Source organism: Zonotrichia albicollis, chromosome 13 (assembly GCF_047830755.1).
Source record: "Zonotrichia albicollis isolate bZonAlb1 chromosome 13, bZonAlb1.hap1, whole genome shotgun sequence".
Classification (NCBI taxonomy): Eukaryota; Metazoa; Chordata; class Aves; order Passeriformes; family Passerellidae; genus Zonotrichia; species Zonotrichia albicollis.
In genome coordinates, this window is record NC_133831.1 from 9006452 (window position 1) to 9029398 (window position 22947).

General features: G+C 46.6%; 1 protein-coding gene across 1 annotated transcript in view; it reads right to left on the reverse strand.

Annotated features, from left to right (window-relative positions):
- The window catches only part of NECAB2 (N-terminal EF-hand calcium binding protein 2), a 70033-nt gene that overhangs the window by 30807 nt on the left and 16279 nt on the right, over window positions 1-22947 (reverse strand). The window contains exon 3 of the mRNA XM_005490784.4: window positions 2330-2438. Within this exon, the coding sequence (XP_005490841.1) occupies window positions 2330-2438 (109 nt within the window). The remainder of the gene's footprint in view (window positions 1-2329; window positions 2439-22947) is intronic.

The following is a 22947-nucleotide window of genomic DNA, read 5'->3' on the forward strand; positions in this document are numbered from 1 at the left end:
CCTCAGTCCCCCTCATCCTCCCTCTCCTCTGCACAGATTTCCTCTTTTCCACTGTCTGCCCAGCTAATCCCAGTCAAGAAACTGGTGCAGACATTCATTTCATCCACTCCAGTAAGGCAGCTCTCTGATGCTAAAAATACCCCAGGAAATTGAATCAACATTTTGTAATTGGCTGGTAGCAGCAATTACTAATAATCAGCAGGAACATCATCTTCTTCATTTTCTCCTCTTGCTGTAATGTAATCTCAATAGCAAACTTTGCTTTGCACACTAAACAAACACAATAGCCAATATTAAAAAAACATGGGGAGATAAAGCAGAGTTTCAAAAAACTTAAAAATAAGTAAATTTCTATAAAATAGCAAAAAACTGTGATTCAATGGCCTATATTTAAAAAATGGGGAGATAAAGCAGAGTTTCAGAAAACTTAAAAATAAATAATCTTCTATCAAATAGTAAAAAATTGTGATTCACACAGCCTTTGGGAAAGATCAAATTAATATTGTTCCTACATTCCCCTGTGCAATGGAAAAAGGAAAGCTCCACTCCTCTCCTCTCACTCAGGGGCAGCATCCCCTGCCAGGCTCCCACAGAACCCATTCCAACCCATTCCCTGTGAGGTACCCAGGGCACAGCAAGGGGAGAGCACACAGGACTTGGACTTGAAGGACTGTACTGGATGCAAGACTGCATCAAGCAAATTACCCAGTTCAAACAACTCCAGTTGTGCAGGAGGAAGCCTGGCTCTGAATAGGTCTTCTGAAGAATAAGGCAGCTCTTGCAGATTACAAACAAGGAATATTTTCCTTGCCCAGCTAGATAAATTTTCTGTAGATGTCTGTGCTTTGTAAATCAATAAACAAGTGCCAGTTTCATGCCAGGGTTTGGCTTGGGAGCGTGAGCAGCTCGTTGCTTTTCCTCCCAGCCAAGCAGAGCAGATGCTCTGCTGCTCTCTGCACGTTCCAGTCCCTAACAGGTATTGATGCCTCCATCAGCCAGCCTGGCCAAGGACAATCCCTGCTGGACTCTGGGAGCTCTTGTCACACTTGGGAGCTCCTCACCAAGGCTCCTTGCCAGCAGCACTGCTCAGGGCATTTACAAATGGCACAGTTTCTCTCTGTCCGGTTTAGATGTCATCCCTTACTAAGGCTCAGAGGAGCTGCAAATTCCCTACAATCCTCAAGCAAAAATGGGCTGCAATCAAATTTCCCATTTCAAGGAGACCAGGAGAAACTTCCCCACACTCACCCCAAGTGTCCTGGATTGCACATGAACCATCTGCACCCTTCCAAAGGCCAGGTGGGCACTGATAGGCTCAGGCAATGCCAGAAATTATTTCAGAATAGGGGCAGGTGGGCACCCAAGAGTCCATTGGGAGCCCATCTGGGAGCATCACCTGGAGCTGGATAAACAGACCCACAAAGCAGGAGGCAGCAGCTGTGGGAGAAGACCCTTTAGAAAAGATGGATCATTCCCAGAGAGTTAAAGTAATAAGATCACTAATAAGATCACTAAACTTAGTAATAAGAGTAATAAGATCACTAAACTTTCTTTGGTGCAGGGAAAGGTAAATACCAAGCTGGTCTTTGCTATTTTCGACCTTGGAAAACTTTGGAAAGTGCACACATTGAAAAGACATGATTTTGAGATACCTCACATTTACTTTGCTTTTGGAAATTTTTCAGCAGTGCCTGTACTGTGTTGATGAGTTTCACAGCTGCTGCTTTGGTGCCAGTGCCCTCCAGCACAATCACTGCTTTCCACTGGGTCTTTTGGATGGGTGGCAGAAAATGCAGCACTCACATGGGCAAAGCTCCATCTCCCTGCCGCCAGAAGGATTTATAAACAACCAGATTATTATTTTTCAATCACTTGCTCACCTTGGAGATAAAGGGGTTTGTTTCTGTAAGTGCTAGAACAATCACAGCTTTCCTGGGCATTTTTGGGATTGGAAGTGAAGTAGGAATGGTCTAGGTGCAGAGACACCACAAAGAGACAGGACAGGTCTGTGCTTAGAGAGATTCACACTGCTGCCTTTTACAGCACAGCAAAGCTTTTAGATAAAGAGAAAAAGTGAAGAGGTATTTAAATGCCCACATTAAACTAAGCATCGTTTCAGATGCTGTAAAGGCCAGAAAATGGCCTGAAAAACCACCAGGACAAAAGAAATCAAGATGGCTGTCAGGATAAGACACAAACCAAGCAGAAATGGAAATTTTACAGAGTTTTGCAAAGCAAGCTGCACTCCTGCAGCCTGTGCAGAGCTGCTGCACACCCCGATGTGATCCAAACACTGTGAAATGGAAGGGTGTCAGCACCCTGGGCTTACTTGGTGTTGTCTGAGTCAATGGTGTGAAAGAGCTTCTCAAGTTCCTCCTCGTTGAGGTTCCCATCAGAAAAGAAGGCCTGGAACTCCTCCAGGGACAGCTTCCCATCGTCTGCAAACAGCAACACAGCACCATTAGGGACAGCAAAGGGAGGGGCAGGGCTGAGAATCAAGAGTTATTTACAGGTTTAAAGCTTCACACCAAAATTATCTTCAATGCCTCTGCAGAACTGTCCCCCAGCCAAAGCAGAGCTCAGAGGCTTCAGGGTGGGATCTGCAGCTCTGGCTGGCCCAGAGCAGGGGAAGATGATGGACCAGAGTAGATGGAGATGCTCCTGGGAATGGATGCAGTGGCCATTGGCAACTGATTGGGCTCTTAACTCAAAGCATGGCTCAAACCCAAAGAGGAAAGACTGGTGAGCTTCATCCTAACACTTACTTACATTTAAAAAATTATGGAGTGTTTTGTCTACCCTATGTTCAAACGATGCAGGATGCTCATTAAGGGACATTTACCAGACAGGAAAAGACCCTGGGCTGGAATTACAACAGAATTACAGCATTATCTCTTGCCATCTCTGCATCCTCTCCAGCACAGTCCATGTCCCTGCTCTGGGCAGAAATGTTAAATGGAAGCGATTTCACTGATGTGGAAATCTGGCCACAGACTTTCTCTGTTATTTCATATATTAGTCCCAGTGTTCATTGAATACTGGGGCCACTATGGACTCCTTCAATGACCAAGAGGAAAAAGAAATTATCAAATTCAGGTACAAGGGGCTGAAAGAAGGACTCTCACAAGTTGGACTGATAAGGTGACAATGGATTACAGTTTGATAAATCTGGGGCCTTGCTCTGTGCTCTGTGGACAGGAACAGAGAAAGCTGCTCCTGTGACAAAGCTCCTGTGAAGCTCAGCAATAAAGCAACAGGAGAGACAAAAGAAACTCTAAAGAAACTATAATTTATCATTTCGTGTCCAAGCTGCTGACACCACACTCTGGTGTGCAGCAGTGCTTGGGGGGAATAACTACCCCAAGTCAAATATTATTTAAGATCTTTCCATTCATACCCACAGAAGAGTCACAGGCTGGAAATGCTGCCTACTTTGTGGTAGGAGAATGTATCATTTATTATTTAATCAAATCAATAATAAACCCTGCTGTTTCTTTTTCAGGAAATGATGCTAGAGGCAAAAAATTATCCAACTCCTCACATACACATCAATATTTCTTCCCCAAAGTAAGGCTGCTGCTCCTAAAACATACCTGCACTGCCAAATGCTAACCCAGTTTCCCTTGCCTGGCACAGACAAATTTAGAGCAGTGATAAACTGAGTCTCAGATGCCCATTTAATTGGCAATTATGGAAGGAACACAGCAGGAGAGCAGTCTGCAGCAGCACTGGGTGAGGAGGGCACCATTTCCAGAGCACCACAATGGCTGCAGGCAGGGTCCAGCTGCCTTTATTGTTTCCCCCATTCCCTCCCCAAAATGTGACCTTTTTGCAGCAGGCAGGGTGCAGATCTGCAATGCACAGCTCAGGGAGTGGTCCTAAATCTGCTTTATTTTGGTTTTGAGAACACTAAAGCACCTGCACTTCAGCAAGAGCCTGTTGCTTGAGCATCCCCCAGTGTCGCCTGGAGGGTCACCCTGTGCTGCCACCCTGTCCTGGAGGAGACAAAAAGGCTTTGTCCAGGCAGGAGCCCCATTCCCAGCTTCCATCCCCACCCTGCACCCCTGCACAAGGAGCTTTTCCCCCTCAGTGCTCCCATTTGTGCAGGATCCTGGCTAAGATCAAGGTTTGGCTTCTTCTGATCCTCCCTGGCAGTGAATGCACATCTTCAAGCACCAGGATCAAAAGGATGACAGCTTTGCTATCCCACAAGGCCTAAACAATTCTTTATATATAGAACACTTTATTGTAAACCATAAATCAGTGCTTGTTCACCTTCAAACTGTCCTTCCACACACAGGGCAGCAGAAATAAATTCCCAGGAAAGTCACATAAACCAACTTCCTGGGAAAGAGAAACTGTAAAGTGGAGTGGATTTTTTTTTTTTTTCAGGAGAGTTCTTTGATCTGAATTTACAGTTTGCTTAACTCTGAAAAACAAAAAACACAAACGTGTTGCTAAGTTTAAGGCAAAAAATCCACACCCTTTATCTAGTTTATATCCTATAACTTCTGTCTTGCATTTTACTCTTGCTTGATTTGTTTTGCTCTGGGGTTTTGATATAATTTATTTTTTTTTAGTAAAGTGCTCCAGGATGCATTTTTGCTGCAGCCTCTGAAATATCTGTGTTTGAAATCTGTGCCAAAACACTGCTCTGATTCCTATCTCAGAGTGTCCAGAGAGAACAGGTGGACAGATACCAACTACCATGACAGGTCAGAGCACTGGAAACCAACCTGCTCTGAGTTTTTGTTGGCATTTAACAGCCTGAAGTAATAAACCAGAATGATATAAGGATCTATAGGAAGAAGGAGGTGACAGTGAGTTTTATTAAATTTTTAATGTCTGGAGACCCCACAGCACTGCTTGAAGAAAAGCATTCTGACCCCACAGAATTTGAATAAAAGTACCAATTTTATTTGCAAGCAGTGCTCAGGACTTTCATCTCCCTCCCAGCCACCAGCACCAAGAACCAGTCAGCTCAAAGCTGATGGTTATTTAATATAAACTGGAATCCTTGTCTGCAAGCACACAAAGCAAAACCCTTTCTGAGTGAGGAGATAATCCTTGAGCTGCATATCTATAATTGTTGAGCAGCCTGAGAGCCTGGGTTTCTGGAGCCCAGCAGGCAAAGATGCCTCCAGGGAACCTCAGGGTGATAAGAGGCAGCAGCAGAGAGGGGCTGGGATCTGCCGGCTCAGATTAAACTGTTAAAAAGCCCCTGGTGAGGAGGATTGGCCACAATGGCAGCAGCACCAGGTCCCTGGCAGCAGCTGCTGTGATAAGGGAGAGCTGATGGGGCGGGAGGAGCCTTATCAGGACAGGCCCAGCTTCTCCTGCAGCACAAGAGTCTGCACACAGCAGGGAATGGAAAAGACTTCCAGAAAGCAGCTCTTTGCAGAACACTGCTGGGTTCAAGAGGTGCAAATTCTCCACAGGGACAGGCAGAGCCTCTGTTGGTTCAGGCTCACCCACACCCTGCCTTGGAGAGCTGCTCTGGGATCTTTCAGCCCTTGGGAGCTGCTCCTGACAGGAAGCATAAGGGAGAAAATTAGATTCTTTACCATATCTTACTAAACCAAATTAAGTTTCCATTATTTTTATGATCTAGATCTCTCAAAGAGAGAAAAAAATCACAAAAGAAAAAGTCACAAATACTTGTGTTGATCTAGGTGATCTAGATCTCTCAAAGAGATCTAGATCATATAGATCTTAAAATCTAGATCTACACAAGTATTTGTGACTTTTTAATCTGGGCTGCCATACTAAAGGCAGACAACCTGTTTCCAGTGACTCCTTCCCTCCCCTCTACACCCAGCACTTGAGGGTAACACCCAGCTGGCAGCAAGGACAAGTGCCACTAACTAGAAATTGCCTCCCTCACACTGATGGGCTGAGAAAAGAGATCATCAGGCCACAGCTATCCTGCCATCACTTCTTCCTGAGACTGCAATCTTCATTTTCCCCTTGCTTTTCAAAATAATTCAATCACAGGCAAAGACCAAAGCAAATTACCAGCCCAACAGAGTTATCAAAGTTAGTACTGACTGAAGAGGGAAGGACATGGGAGAGAGCATCAGAAAGCCCCATCTGGGATGTTATTATATCTCCATTTGCCATCATGAAAATGTGAGGAGTCCAGAAGTGGCTTTTATACCTTCTAACTCACACAATCAAGCTGTTCTCACTCGCTAACACAGCCCAGGGAAAAATCAAACTGAGATCATAAATCGTCCAAAGTATAGGAAATCTGGTGGCTGAGTTTCTGGAAATTCACTCAGTGGTACAAATGGCTTAAAGCAGCTACAAAATAAGGTCACTGTTCTGAGCCTGAGCTTGCTAAATATGTTTTCAATTACATGAGTCTGAGACTGCTCATATATTTTCCAGGTATATTATGAATATATTTTCCAGCTATTATTACGACTGTTCTTCATTATTTACTTTTATTGCTCTGTGAGCTCTAAAATGCTCTAAGCTCCACTTACTTGCAAGCGCCCAACAGCTATGGGTAAGCAAATTGGATTTTAGTAGGGCCTGTGAATAAAAATGAGAACTATTTTTCCTTATTTCCTGGGGGTATGCATGTGCAGATACATGAGCCAGCAAGAACAGGAATTGGCTTCCACCCTGGATCTTCCATTCAGCCCCCTCAGAAGCCAGGAGGAGAGACTTCATTCATTTAAAAAAGGGGAATGTGGGCTTGAGCTTTCCATCCTGGGCTCTTGGGGAAAATGACCTCCAGCCCCACAGGTCTGATCTGAACATTTCCACTGGGCACAGAAGGGCTGTGCATCACCCAGCCCGCGCCAAAAATCATCTGCAGCTCCTCATCACTGACCCAGGCAAAAGAACCAAATCCACCCACCTCAGCTGCAGCCTCCCAGTGCTGTGCTGGGGCAGTGGCCCTCAGCTGGGAGCAGGGCTGGTGATTCAGCCCAGAGCTGGTGATTCACCCCCAGATTGCCCCGGTGAGGCTGCAGAGCCAGCACAGCCCACGTTTGGGTGGCTCTGCACAAGAACAGGACCATGGGCACTGGAGCACAGCCCCTGCCAGTGCCTTTGCTAATGAGATGTAGCACACATCATTACAAGGAAATTACTACAATTACAGTAATTTTCTAGTGAAAGAAATTTACGGAACGGCTCCATAATTTTGAAACTTAACTAATGCCCAGCACAGCTGTTTGCACAAGGGTCAGTGCCACACCAAGCAGATAACCTGAGAGAGATATTGGTGTTTCCAATGTAGTGAACAATCTCTGTCTGAAACACTCCTGTGCATTCCTAATGCAGCTGGGAATGCTGGAGGGTCCTGCTGGGCAATGCTGGCACAGGGCTGCAAAGGCTGGCACAGAAGAAGACAATTTCACATACAAAGCCAGGGATTGAACTTCAGGATCTGGGGTTCAACTCGTTGAAAAACATGTGATAAATGCTTTTCTGTGTGCTGGGCATGATCCCCTCCTTTGCCTCCTTGCCATGAGCACAGGTTTGAGGAGGTGTTTCCATGTGACCCAGGACAGCTCCTGTGGCAGTGCCCCCGTTTGGGGCAGCCTGGGCACACTCACCAGAGCTCACTGGCACTGCCCCAGCAGCTCCACCTCAGCATCCCCTCTGTGCCATCAGCTCATGGAAACCTCCAGGGGTTTTATCTTCCCAGAACATCTTTCCTTCCTAGGCCTGGATGAGGCCTTGGGGGAACATCAGGTGCACAAAGCAAATGAAAGAAATCCCTTAAGGAGTCAGCCAGGTCCCCTCCCCAGTCATTCATCCCAGGAATGAAGATCATCTCTTCTTTGGGAATTTGGCTAATCTTTGTCTTCATCAAACACAATATTTAGCCAATTTTGCACTTCTCCTTTCTTCTCTGCAGCATAGGATGAAGTTTTGTGGTAAAACTGAAACTGGGACATACCCAAAACAAGGGAATGGCCCTGGATAGAAGGACTGAGGTTCCTTTGTGTGACTGGATTAGCCTTCTCATTTCCATTAAAATAGGGGGAAAGTGACTTTCATTTCAAAATTACCACCTCAGTCAGTATAAGACATTGAGGAATGACTTAAAGCCTGGTTCTTGTCTAGGGTGATGGGTAATGCTGCATGCACCAAGCACAGAATGCCTGGCAATCTTCCCTGTAGGACTTGGACTGGAGAAAAATGGCATTTCCATTGTAGTCAGAAAACTGCACCTCATTCCCATCAGAAATTGCCTGGGCATTAAGCAGTGTCCATTAGCATGCCAGAATTTTCCCCAAGCTGCTCAGCTTTTATCATGAAATCAAGCCTTTTGTCATCCTAGAGTTAGAAGTAATTTTGAAATTATTTTTAATGGCAGCTATAGATAGTTATCAAATGTAAGCTGTAGGTAGGGAGGCAGGCAGGACTGATCTAACACATTTTCTCTCACTATCTTTTGTGAAGATTCTACTTATTTCCCACATAATTCTCAGCCTGCTGTAATGACCTGATTTAAATATGTGTGTGTGAGGGGGGTGGTGGTTTCTGTGCTCACCCATTATATTGGACTTTTGATCACAGGTATCTAGGAATGCTTTCCACAGAAATTCCAGGTTGTTTATAAATTAAGTGCTGGAATTAGACTTCCCCAGGGTGTAAATAGCCTGGCTAGGTTCAATGTAATTGCTGCTTAATAGAGGTTATAGCAAAAATCACCCAAACATTTAGAAGAGGATTCAGACAGAAATGCCTGTAGCCCACAGAGCTTTCTCCAGCCACCATTTTCCTCCAGAAAACAGGAGATAACGTGCTTCAATTTTCCTTTCACTATCCAGGTTATTTGCTCTCAGTTTAAAAAGAAAAGGAATGTCAAGGGCTGATTTCAGTGCATTTGTTTCACACCTGTAGCAGCACAAGGGAAGCAGAGTCAGCCCCTCCTTGTGCTCTGTACAATTGCTGGGAGCTGCAGGGCATTGAGCCCTGTGTGGGACCCTCTGTGCATGAACATTGGTCTGGCTTGGGGCAGAACAGGGGGAAACACTCAGGCCAGGAAAGCAGAGCTTGCAGGGAGCAACCACCTGGCAGAGAACTCATCAGAGAACTCATTTTGAGAGGCAACAGGTGAATTCTCCATGGGTGCCTTGGGCTCCAGCCTGGGCAGCCAAGAGGGGCTGGAGGGGAGGCTGGGGGATGGCTGTGCACCAGGGTCAGGGTCACAGCACAAAGCAGACCTCTGGGCTATGGACCATAAATAAACAGTATTAGACAAATAAATAAATAAATAATGCAGTGTCCTGATTTTTGTTAGGATAGAACTGATTTTCTTCCTAGAGGCTGGTACAGTGCTGTGCTTTGGATTTAGTATGAGAATAATGCTGATAACACACTGCTTGCTGTTCTAGTGGTTGCTGAAGGGTTTGGGGACATCCCTTCACCTCTCCCCCATCAGGAGATCTCTGTTTCCAGGCTGCTGCAGCCACCAGCAGACCCAGTTCAGCTCCAGACACACAACTGCCACTGCCTCTCAGTTGTTTTTCATCTTAGTTGACCTGAGACTGCCTTTTATATTGGGTGCTATTAAATGGATGACTGACTTTGAACAACCATAGTTTTTAGCACCTTTGATTTATTTACTCATGTGAAGGCTCTGCCCTGTGAGCTCCACAGCAAAGCAGAAGTTCCTGTGCAGAGCCTGCAGCTCCTGACCCAAACTGCCTCATTATCTCTCCCAAAGCCTTTGGTTCTCCACATATCCAAACACCTGCCCTGCTCTCTCCATTGCTACTCAGTCTCACCCCCTCTCTGTCATCCTCAATATCTACTGAACATTTCCTTCCTTCTCCATTAAAGTGCCTCCAGTGTCTCCCCTCCCCACAGGTCCCACCTTCTTTTTATATTTGAACTCTTAGGTGTAACATGTGACATTGCAGACTCAGCTATACAAAATCTGAATTTCTGTTTTAGAGAAGATATTCCAGAAAGAAGTGGTTACAACATCATCAACCTTTGATCTCTACCACTTGATCCCCAAAATTTCTGTTTATTGCCAAGCAGCCTTGCTGCAGACCCTTTCTTCAGTGACCTTCCTGAAACGTGGTGTATAGATTTGATATTAGGAAAAATTTCTTTACTAAAAGGGTGGTCAAGCATTGGAACAGACTGGCCAGGAAAGTGGTGGGATCACCATCTGTGAAGGCATTTAAGACTTTAGATGTGGCACTTGGAGACAGTGAGAGACTCCAAGGGCACTCCATGATCTTAGAGGGCTTTGCAACCTTGACCATTCTGTGATTTAAAAAACATCAGCAAACTTTCCTCTACCAAACCCCTGTCAAAGCCCATGAACCACCAGCAGCCTCTCTAAATATTTGATCTAAAGTGGAAATGAAACACAAAGACAGCACAGCTTGTTGTTAATATGAGATCACTCTGTGCTTCAACCATCCCAGAGCAGTAAATCCTGACTTCAAAAGTTCTTCCTTGCATTTAAGGCAAAATTCTTGCAGGGAGACCTTGCTAAAAGAGAGCAGAACTTATCTCCTGCAGTGCCCTAAAAATAACTATTCTGGACAAGAATTACTACAGACAAGGAAAAACGCAATAAAATAAATAGTAGGAGGAAAAAACTGATATTTGGATATTTATACTAAATTATTAAATAGCATAGCTTCTATTTTCCTATGCAAAAAAATAGTTAATTTTCATGCATCAGCAAACTGCAGTGTGATACATAACTCCCTGCAAGGTTAAGCATTTCTTTGTGTGGAGAATAGAGGCGACCTGGGAATCACAGAGAGAAATTTAACTCTGCTCCTGAGCCCTGCCACATCAAAGCAGAGCAAGGGGTTTATTTGGGAGACCCCTTTGCAGTTCCCCACTCTCACATCAAAAGCTGTGCATGGTTTCAAGCTGCTGCAAGGCTCTTACTCCTGCCATGCCATGGTGATCCTCCAGGTGCTTCCCACTGGGGAGATTTCTGCTGGGAGAGAGATGTCCTGGGATGATGGGCAGAGATGTAAAACCACTGCTGCCCCTGCTGTGCTACAGGAATAATGTGGGATCTGAGGGAGCTCCTGCCTGTCTGAACTCCAAGAGACCTTCACCATATCTGAAGAAAAAGCCCCTGAGAAGCTCCCCTGGGTAACACCTTCAGGGTCCCCTCTGCCCAGGCTGGCTGAGCACAGGTCACACACACACACCAGAGCCTGGCCTCAGCAGCCAGGAGGGAATCCTGCGTTTCTCTGTAGGGACAAGTCAAATTATCACTTCTGAAACTTATCAGGTCACTTGTCGTCCCTGGAAGTGTTCAGTGCAAGGCTTTGAGTAGCCTGGTCCAGTGGAATGTGTCCCTGCCCATGCCAGGGACTGGAACTAGATGAGCTTTAAGGTAGTTGCCAACCCAAACCATTCTATGATTCTATGATTCTATGATTCTATGATTTACTTTATTTCCATCTCCAGGTGGGCAGCCAAAAGCTTCATTTTGCTGGAAATCAGTCCCTGAAGCTGCAGTTCCCTCCGGCACCCAGACAGAGCAGTAGAGTACAAGTGATGTTCTCAGGAAATCGCTGGAACAGCCCCAGCAAGGGCACAGCTGCTCTGCTGCTGGAGCAGAGGTTGGATGTTCTGTGTGTCCCACTGAGTTTAAGGAACAGCTCAGTGCTCTGACAGCAGCAAACCCAGAGCAGGGGGCTCACACAGAGCTCTGAGTCCTGGAAGAGCAGCAGGGGATGCATGGCCATGGCAAACAGGAGAGAGAGAAAGAAGAAAATTTTAGACAGCAGGTGCTTCATCTTCAGATATGAGGGAACACCATTACTTAGTGACAGTAACCTCATGCATTCTTAGAACCCACTGGAGCCTATAGAGGGCTCTCACACTGTCCCCTGCCAAATTAATATCCCCACTTCTGTTTGGGGACAGCTCAGACCCCAGATTTAGAAAGGCAATGTAGTTCTGTGCTGTGCCTGAGTGGGAATGGGCTGGCTGAAACATTTCTGCACTATCAGCTCCAGGCAGACTGCCAGCTCCAAAGTTTCCAAACTTTATCATTAAAATTTGTCAGAAACATCAAAAGGAAAAGTAAACCTGGAATGATAGATCAGGAAGTTTCAATCAAGGCGAAGCAGAAGCCAACACTCCCAACTCCAGTGCACCCCAGCTCTGCAACAGCCTATTAAATCCAGATATCTTGGAAAGCTTGAAAAAGGCACCAAACAGCCCCAATTCCCCTCTGCTCCTCATTAACCAGCCTTCCTGCTTGCTTTTTAAACCTGCAGATAGTTGAATATTTCAGAGAGCCAAGGCAGGGTTTGCGCTATTTCCAGCTCATTATACCCAGCAGCCAGCTTCAAAATGAGGAAGAGGAAAAAGAGGAAAAACTTATGGAAATGCTTGGTGTGGCCTCTCAGCAGTGTGGTCCTGGTGTGGCCAGGGCATGGCAGGGGCAGAACCTCCCTGGGGCTGAGGCTGTTCTTGGCTGGGCTTGCAGCACCACGATGGATCTGGGCACAGCCTGGGGATGCTGCCAGAGGCTGCTATGTGAGAGATCACTGCTGGCAATTCCCCTGGGAGCTGCTCTGTGAGAGATCACTGCTGGCAATTCCCTAGGAGCTGCTCTGTGAGGGATCATTGCCACCAGCTCCCCTTGAGCTGCTGCTGGGGATCACTGCTCCACACCACAAGAGCCACTTCTCCCAGGGACAGCCTGGACAGGAGCCATGGGGAGCATTTCAACTGTGCTTTCCCTACCCAGGGAAGCACAGTGTTCATATAAGGGAATTGCTGCAGGTAAAACAATAACACCTGGTTTGGTTTCCTGATCTCTGACAGCAGAAGTTGCATTTCAGTCTAACTGGAGGATTCAGTACAACAGCCAAAAGCAGTGCCCAGGGTGCAATGACTGTGCTGGGTCCCTGTGTGATGGTGGCATGTCAGGAATGAGCCGGGGGCAAGTCTGAAAACTCACCTGGGTTCTGTCACTGCAACAGTTCCCCTGTTTCCTCCTTGTAAAATAAGCATTATCTGTGCATAGTAAAGCCTTGCAGTGGATGGGAAGCAGTGGATGATGAGAAGCAGTGGATGAGAAGCAGTGGATGAGAAGCAGTGGATGGGAAGGATGAGAAGCAGTGGATGGGAAGGATGGGAAGCAGTGGATGATGAGAAGCAGTGGATGAGAAGCTGTGGATGAGAAGCTGTGGATGAGAAGGATGAGAAGCAGTGGATGAGAAGGATGGGAAGCAGTGGATGAGAAGCTGTGGATGAGAAGGATGAGAAGCAGTGGATGAGAGGGATGGGAAGCAGTGGATGAGAAGGATGGGAAGCAGTGGATGAGAAGCTGTGGATGAGAAGCAGTGGATGAGAAGGATGGGAAGCAGTGGATGATGAGAAGCAGCGGATGAGAGAAGCTGTGGATGAGAAGCAGTGGATGGGAAGGATGAGAAGCAGTGGATGAGAAGCAGTGGATGAGAAGCTGTGGATGAGAAGCAGGGGATGAGAAGGATGAGAAGCAGTGGATGATGAGAAGCAGTGGATGAGAAGGATGAGAAGCAGTGGATGAGAAGCAGTGGATGGGAAGCAGTGGATGGGAAGCTGTGGATGAGAAGCTGTGGATGAGAAGGATGAGAAGCAGTGGATGGGAAGCAGTGGATGAGAAGGATGGGAAGCAGTGGATGATGAGAAGCAGTGGATGAGAAGCTGTGGATGGGAAGCAGTGAATGAGAAGGATGAGAAGCAGTGGATGGGAAGGATGGGAAGCAGTGGATGATGAGAAGCAGTGCTCTGAGTGACCTCCCACAAACACCCACCAGAGGCAGGCAGTGGCAGCGGGGCTGTTTCCATGTGGTGGCCACTGGAGCTGTTGACTGTTGACAAATTAGCAGCAAATTGCTGCAGATTAGAGAGCTACAAACTCATCTCTTTCTGCAGTCCCATGAAACAATATCCAGATTGCATTGGCAGCATCAACAGTTTTCCATTCAGCTAACAAGCTGTGCAGAGATGAAGACAGCAAATTAAGCTAACACGAAAAGCAGATTCCTCATTTGCATTCTCAAAGAGAGAAGAAGTTTCCTGACTCCTCTATCATCTGCAGCACACAGGACATCCAGCTCCCTGTGCCAGGGCTCAACTGGTGCTTGAATATCAAATGCAGAGCCTGCACCATTAATTACTTGTTTCTCATGTTAATTCCTGAACTGTGAAGTCCAGATGGAAGCCTACAACACTGACCTCCTGCAACACTAATGCTTCATTTCTTGAAACTTGATGGTCTCAAAATCCCTGTTGATAAAAGTTCCAGGCTCTAAACAAAACAACTGCTCATGTTTGATGGTCCCTCTCTGAGAAACCCCTTTGCCAAAAGATAGTTTTTTTGGGGTAGTCTCTGCCTCAGTACAAATGAGAGCCAAAGGGGTCCCTCCCCATGGGGTGCCCTTGCAGGTCTCCAGCATGGTCTGTCTGTCCTGGCTCCCCATGGCTGCAGGGGGACAGCAGCCAAGCCAAACCTCACTCAATCCACCACAGCTGCCCTTATTTTTATGCTTCCACTTAATAAGCTTCTGCATTTCCCATTTATTTTCACATTGGTAATGTAAGCTCTCTGCTCAGCGTCTCCAGCTATTTGTCCAGGGCAGGATGGGTGTCTCAGCCCTGTCAGAGGTATTTAACTTCTCTAAGGCAAACAATGCAGATCTCTTGTACACTCTTTCATCCAGCAAAGCCTCTGAGCAGCACAGAACAGAGCAGTCCTGCAGGGAAGGCACATCTGCTCTGAAAAGATTGCAAAGAAAAAACAAAACCTAAATATGTTTTTCTGTTCCAGCAAATTCAACTAGCACCTCTTTAATCACAGATTTCTACTTTTAACAAAGCTGCAGCATGAATATATTCTCTAATTTTTGTAGTTTGTTCATTTCAAAAGTAGGTTATTAAACCTCCAGAACTGTTATCTAGGTTTTTGGTTAAGGGAGAAGAAAGATAAGGTGTTTTGCTGCCTTTTCTGCAATGACCCACGTAGCAGAGACTAAAGTACAAATGAAAAACCACAAATTAAACAAATGATGAAAACAATAGTAAAAAGAATCACTGCAGCTGCCCGGCAGAACCTCCCCCGACCACGGCACAGCTTTCACAAGTAGGTCAGGGATGGCACCGAGAGCTGAGCATCCCCATGGGCAGCTGAGCATCCCCACGGGCACCTGAGCATCCCCACAGGTACCTGAGCATCCCCACGGGCACCTGAGCATCCCCGCAGGTATCTGAGCATCCCCACGGGCATCTGAGCATCCCCACAGGTACCTGAGCATCCCCACAGGTACCTGAGCATCCCCACGGGTACCTGAGCATCCCGCTCTGCCTCTGCCGTGCTCTGCCCTGTCCGGGCTGCACAGGCTGCCAAAATCCCTGGTGTCAGCTCAAACGGCAGAGGGAAACTTATGTGCCAGCTCCAGATTCAAAAGGCACAGGGAAACCTTTGTGCCAACTCAACATCCCTGTTGTGAAGCCCCCCTGCCTCTCTCAGCATCTCCCCCCAGCTCCTCCTGTGCTCAGCATCCCAGCCCTGCCCGGGCACTCTGTGATCCAGCCCAGCCTGTTTTACTCTGGCTAAAGCCAAGATGAGGAAAAAAAAAAGGGTATCTGAAGGACAAAGTAATTGGAAAAATGTCTACAAGTTTGTTTGGTTTTTTGTTTCTTTTTTTTTTTTCCCCAGGGAAAAATGAGGTCATCTGGCTTTTCTTCTTAAAGAAAAGTTTCAAAGGAACATTTGAAAATCCCAGACCTAAAGTATTTCAAGTTTTGTTTCAGTTTAATCCTTATATCTTCCCCTGAACACTGACAACAGCCTCTCAAGTTTTTACTTTCCTACAACAAACCTGAACAGGTCACTGAGTTCCTAAATAGGAAAGGAAGAGGAAAAAAACCTCTCTGCTGCAGTTTTTCATTGAAAATTGAGAACCACAAATGCTCAAACCACTGGGGTGAGCTGTGCATGGGACTGTTTCCTAGCACAGTGCTGGGGAAGGGTCTCCCTGCTCACTCACCCAGCCCTGCTGCAGCTCATCAAAATGCTTCTTTGGGAAACCGTGTTTCAGAGGAGTCTTTGTGAATTTTTAATGCTGTGTGCTACTTAGTGTTTGCTGAATTCACAATTTTCCACACCACCTCAGCAGCATCTGCTGCAGCCATGAGGCCTGGAGCAGCACACAGCCCTTCCCAGCCCTGCTGGGAGCCTGGACCACACAGATCCCAGGGAGAGGCCCATGGGCAGGGCAGGGAGAGGCTTCCAGACCTTTCTGCAGAACCTTGTGGTGCAGAACTTGCCCAGGGCATCACCCAGGTTTAAGGTGGGTTTGAGTGGGGAGCACAGAGCAGCTCTGCCCACACCGGCATGCTGAAACCCAGCAGAACTGCAGCCTCTGCACAGGAACTCTGCTCTCAGCTCTTCTTTTCTCTTTAAGGTCTTACAGAGCCCAAAGGTGAGGCCAGGAGAGCAAAGGGGTGGGTAGCCATAATATTTTCTGAAAAATCCTTTCCTTAGGATTTTTCCTCCTGAGAAGCTGAGAGACCTCAGGAACAAAATTTAAACAATGATTATCTGCTGCAGTGGAATGGAACAGGTGGGTCTGTGATTGGCCTCATGTGGTTGTTTCTAATTAATGGCCAACCACAGCCAGCTGGCTCAGACTCTGTCTGAGACACAAGATTTGTTATTCATTCCTTCTTATTCTATTCTTAGCTAGCCTTCTGATGAAGTGCTTTCTTCTAACCTTTTAGTATAGTTTTAACATAATATATATAATAAAATAATAAATCAAGCCTTCTGAAACATCATCTCTCCCCTCATCCTCAGACCCCTGTGAACACTATCACAGAGTGGGGAAGCTCTGGATGTGAGAAACCATCTGGGAAGGAGGAGGAAAAGGAGAATGTGGCCCATGAAAGCCAAGACACACAAGCTGTCTGACACCAGGATGAAGCATGGCCTTTCTGCTTTTGGCAGAACTGAATTTGCACAGGAGAGCAGCGGCACCCAGGGCCTCCAGCCCTTAGGGTGATGCCTACCAGTTTCCAATATAAACCACACTCAGATGAGCTCTCTTCTGCTGTCCCCAGGCTCTGGTAAGAAAATCACTGGAATCCTTTATAGTTTTTAAAAAAAGAAACAACATCAGAAACCCTCCCACCAGAACCCAAGAGCACCTAGATTCACAGAAGTGCCATGCCAGGAAATGCTGTACAAGATACTCATAGGAAATCCAAACTGCTAACACTTTCTTCTTCCCCCAAAGCTGAGGAGCCAGGTTGGGAGCACAGCCCTGCTCTGTTCTACTCAGGAGTACAGAGGCACTACAGAATACTACAGCAGGAGTAAAGATAACCCAGCAACCAAGAAAGAAAACTCAGGAGCCACTCTGCACATGGACAGCTCACTGTGGGTTGCCTGGCTTGGCAATAGAAATACTTGAGGGAAATCTGTTCCCCTTTGATACGCTGAGCATTATGAGCTTTAGGTAATGGAATAGAAAATGGTAGGTTTAGCCCTCGATGATATCTCCTGTGATGTTTGATCAAACCCTCCTCGTGTGGAGGAGGTGATTTATTAGCACAGATTGGGCCCATTTGAAGAAGGAAGCATCCTGGTGCAGGAGAAGGCTCATCTGAGGGCTGCATCAAAGCAGCAGTTTGCAGAGAGGTTTTCTGTCTCCCAGCACTACCAGCTCACATGTCAGTGCCAAGCCTGCCATGAAAAAGCTTTCCAGAGAGCAGAGAAGCATCCTCACAGCCTTGGAGGAGCACAGCTCTCTGCAGGCTCTTAATTTCTAAAATTTCCTGCCTTCCCAAACTGTTAGCACAGGCTGGATTTCGGGACTGGTTCAATGCACAAAGCCATGGGTGAAACACAAAAACAGAGGACATAGGAGATAAGAAACAAGAGAGTCCTTGCAAACCCAGTGGGGCTGGTGAGGGCCAGGCCATGCTGTGGTGCCTGGTCAGGGGACATTTCTGACTGAGGGCTTGGTGACATTGTCCTTGTGAGATGACACAATATTTGCTGTTTCCAAATGTCCACCCTAGTTAGAGAGCAGCTAATTCCAAACCTTGCCTGTCTCCCCCATGCACACACTGCTGTGCTTTTGCAGGGAGAAGGAAGCTCACAATGGGCTCTGTGGTTTCCTCCCTGCCCAAATCCCACAGGATTTTGGCTGTGCTACACAACAAGGTGGCTCCTGATGCTGATCAAGCTTCTGATGCAGCTCAGCCCCTGTGAATGTGCACCCAGTGCTGCTGCAATAGCTGGGCAGCGAGAAACGTTTAATCCTCATTCTTGTTTTATAAAAGGATCAAAATGCTCAGCATGCTGACAATTCAAAGGTTTAGCAGCCCAGCACAGAAATACCTACTGCAGGCTTAAAACCTGAATACTAAAATTCTAGAAGACAGACAGTAAAAAAGAAAAAAACCCTACTCATGCTGCACTGCAATGGCCCAGTCCTGTTCTGTACTTATTTATGAATATAAGAAACTGCTTTCTTTCACAGTGCCTGGGTTCTCCAGTCACTTGCTGCATGAATACATTTGCTCAGGTCTGTAAGGGGCTCTCAGAAAAGCACAGGGGAAGGGAGCAAGTGGCCTCAGTGATCCAGAGTTTAAGGATCTCTTGATACTGAAGAAACCACGGGTCTGTTTGCCCTGCTAAATCTTTCCTTCAGCTGCAGCCAGCCCCAGCTGGGTTTGCTGTGAGCAGCCTGAGCTGTGTCTGCAGAGGGCTCACCCGGCTGGGAGGGAGCACATCCTTCATCCAAATCCAGCCCCAACATCCCATCCACCTTTCCTTGCCCACTTGCCCCATTCTCAGCCCCCTAGAGGAGGGGAAATGGTAAATGGGAGAAGTACCAGCTGTCCTTCCTAGTTTGGGTATTACAAATCCACCTTTTTAGGAAACATCTGCAGGGATCGTGTGCCCAGGCAATGAGGCAGCCCAGCCCCACGTGAAGGACAGGAGAGGCACAGCACAGTCAGGTTGCATTTGCTGAACAGCAGCCACCTCTCCCTGCCTGCTGACCTTTGAAATGTCAGGCCCCTCATTTAGAAAGCAACAATTGGGTTTGAAAAGTTTTTAAGGCTCTGTGCCCTGCTCCAGCCAATTTTGCAGGCAGCGTCTCCCACTGCTTGGTTTTTCCTTGCCCTTTTTTTCACCTGGTTTTTCCTTTCCTTTCATCTCCCCAGGATTTCAGCATTCAGCACCTCGTTCTCTCATGCTGCTCTTGGTACAGGAGGGTTTAATATTCCTGGCAATGGACAGCCCCACTTTTATAACTTATTTTCATTTAATTCTACCTCCAGTTCAATGCTAGAAAACAATTTCCCCCCTCTGATTTCCAGCTTAGGAAAACCTTTTGCAAGATCTAAACTCTGCTGTTTTCCTCCAAGTAGATTACAGGATGCAGGAGAGAGGAAACGAGTTTAGTTCCTTTCTTTGAAAAATATAAATATTTTATCTTGTTTTTACAGTCTTATGCAAGTACTTCCATTTATAGCACACACTTTTTTTCCCCACTGTTTGACACATACCAAGTGTATTAATTGATCACCCCAGCTACAAAAGGATAATCAGACAATTCTGCACGTGGCTGTGTTTGCATGCAGCCAAAGCCTGAGCTTCAAAAAGCCCAGGGACAGCCATGCATTCCCCATTCCCCACCTCTGGTCTCCAGTTTGAAACCCAGACAGGCAAGCTGTGCCTTCCTACCACTCAGCTTTCGAGGCAGAGAATTTCAAATTAATTCATGGTCCCTTCCTGCCCCTCTGTCCTTCCTTTCCTCTTATCCCACCCCATGGGGATGTCACAGGGGTTAAATGAGTGCTGCACATTTGCTCTCTGCAGATGGTGCTGGTGCCAAGGGAGGATTATTATTATTATTATTATTACTATTATTATTATTATTATCATTATCATCATCATCATCATCATCATCATTTTCATTATTATACTACACTGCAGAGCCCATTGATGTGAATACATTGGTAAAGATTTTGATAATCTTGAACATTTTGCCAGTATTAATTCAAGCTTTTTTAGAAGGTGGGGAGGGATTTCTAAAGGAAAAAAGAAAGCAACTGCTGGTACTACAAAGGCGAGGAAGGAAAAGCAGCCTTGCTTAACAAAGTGTAGTATGTTTGAAAGCCAGCAAAGCAGCCAGCTGGAAAAGTAACAGGTCCATGATGACACACCCTTCTCTCACATGTATGTTATCTATGCATGTTATCTGGTACTTTAAATGAGTGAGAAACATAGGAGGAAGAAAAAGATACCTAGGATTTATAGCTGTTCCTGGCCAATTGCCTGCACACAGGCTGCCAGAACATATTTTCTCACAATTGTCAGGCAAAAATTGCTAGCACATTATGAGGATAACTTGCAGCAGTGTATTTGTTCTGGATTCAATTTTTGCCTTATTTAATTTTAATAGCTATAATAAAAAATCTTCAATAAATACAGCTGATCTGCAGAAGATACCTAATTAAAAAGGATGCCAGAGCCCAGTGCTCTGTCCCTTGTTCCCACAGCAACAAGAGCAGAGGAGAGCATGCAGGCAGAGAGGCAAAAGGAGTGCTTCTCCTCCACTAAAGATCTGCTCCCCTTCCCTGAGGGACCTTCCCAGGGATTGAAGGCAAACACAGGATAGCCCTGCTCCTGAGGAAGAGAAGCAGCAATAGAAGCTCTCAGTGAGATTCAGTGGTGTGGCAAGAGAAATAACCTGAACTGGGGGTCACAGAAGAAGCCTGCGGTGGTGGCAAAGGCATGTTAAGGAGTCCCCACACTCCTCACCTCCACCTGGGTGTGCACTGTCACTCTGCACCATGCTGGCACTCATCAGCACACACTGGGACGCACAGACTGCCCCAGGGGAGATCAGGGTAAAACATCCAGGCTGGAGCAGCCCTGCACCAAAGGCAGCATTTGCACCAGCCCTCCCAAGGGAGATTCACTGAGCACAAATGGAACCTTTGAGTGAAGTGATCTCACAGCCCCTCCGTGCCTTTGCATGCAGTTTGGGAAATGCGGCACTGACACTCCCCCCAAGGGTGCAGGACAAAACCAGGCCTTTTTCAATCTCAGTTATGGCACTTATTTAATCTGCCAGGATACTATAACCAGTCGAGCTGCAAAAATCCTTTCCAAGCACTTTAAAATTGTGTATCTGTTAAAAAAAAACCCACCCCCCCAATCCAAAACCCAAGAAAACAAAAACAATGTTAGCAGAAGAAATATTGATTTGCTGTATCTACTTTGAAAAGCAAGATGGGATATTAATGAGACAGATCAAAAATTGTTAAATCCTCAATGTCAGGGCAGATTCCCATCGACAAGGAAAGTACATTAATATAATATTTACATACATTAATATAATTTATATACATTAATATAATATTACAACTGAAATTGCTATCAGGATACCTACAGCCATGGTCCTCCAGGTCAACAGTCCTCATGCTCCAGAACAACCAGGGCAAGAGCCACCACTTTTAAGGCACTATCAATAAAGTTATTACAAGGTAATAACTCCACAAGTGTTTTATCATGCCCTTTGCTGGCTGTCCTTGTGCCATGCGCACACATTTGCTCTGCAGCCCCCAGTTAAACTTCTCAACTTTGGCTCTGGAAACAAACATCTTTAAAAATCCTCTCAGCTAATTGAGCAGCTTTTCAAAGTCTCCTTGGTAAACAACAATCCTTTATTCCCACTCTCCACAACATGGCCATTAAATCTCCTACAATAATATATCCCCTTTACTCCTGTCCAGCTGAAGCTTCTAATGAGGCTTGCAGAAGAAAACCCACATCTCCCAATCCACAAAGAGAAGAAGAAAATAAACTCCATCTCCTTTGGGCTGCACTGTGTGTCAGACCCTACTCAGAGTGCTTCAAAGCTGAAGGAAACGCTGCCCTGGGGATCAGAGGCTCAGCCCCAAATTGCCAGGATAAAGCACAACTCTTGCTCCACATCCCCTCCCTGCTCCTCTCAGTCCCAAATTGCCAGGCTAGAGCACAACCCCTGCTCCTCTCAGCCCCAAATTGCCAGGATAAAGCCCAATCCCTGCTCCACATCCCCTCCCTGCTCCTCTCAGGGACACTCACAGCTGCTGTTTGTCTCCAGCCCTCTGTACTGAAGGAATTGAAAGGAGGAGCTGAGGGAGAGGGTGGATGGAGCAGAGAAAGAGCATTGTCTGTGGAAATGCACAGGCTCTGAGCACAGCTGCCCTCCCCAGTGCCCAGCCATGGGGCAGAGCCCCAACATGAGCATCTCCCTGCCTGCCAGGTCAGCACTCACTGAGCACAGGGAGCAAGGTGGGCAGGCAGGTTTGAACCTCAGACAGGGACAAACTCACAGCAGGAAGGCTCAGCTGATGGAGCAGACTGGAAATCCACCTGTGGGGCAGGCTGGCGGGGGTTTCCAATGCAAAAGCTCTGCTCCAGTCTGCTCCCCCACATCTGAGCACAGAGATCACAGCTCAGCAGTGGCCCAGGGGCTGACAATCTGCCCAGACAGTGCTCACAGGGCAATGACCCTCCAGGTCAGCAGCATCATCTGAGATTTTAACAGGCTGAGGTGTAGCCTAATATGCAAGTGTAAAAGCCTGTGTGCTCGGTGTCTGACTGACTCTGAGGTTCAAATCCATTTATTGCTGGTGCAGAAATGTCAGGAAGCCCTGAGGGTTACAGCAGTTAATGGCTTTTACCATGGGTTTTGCTCAGCAGCTGGATTTTTGAGAAAGGGTGGAAAGAAAGGCTCAGCAGCCACAGGGAGGGATGTGCTGGGCACAAAAGGCAGGCAGGAGCTGCCAGCACAGCCCTGGAGTGCAGCAACATGTGGCTGAATATATTCTACAGGCACAAGGCAGCAAAGCACCACAGGCAGCAAGCATGCCTGAAGGAGGCCAAATACCAAGTAAAGCTGATTTTCTAAGTTTTTCTTTAAGTCA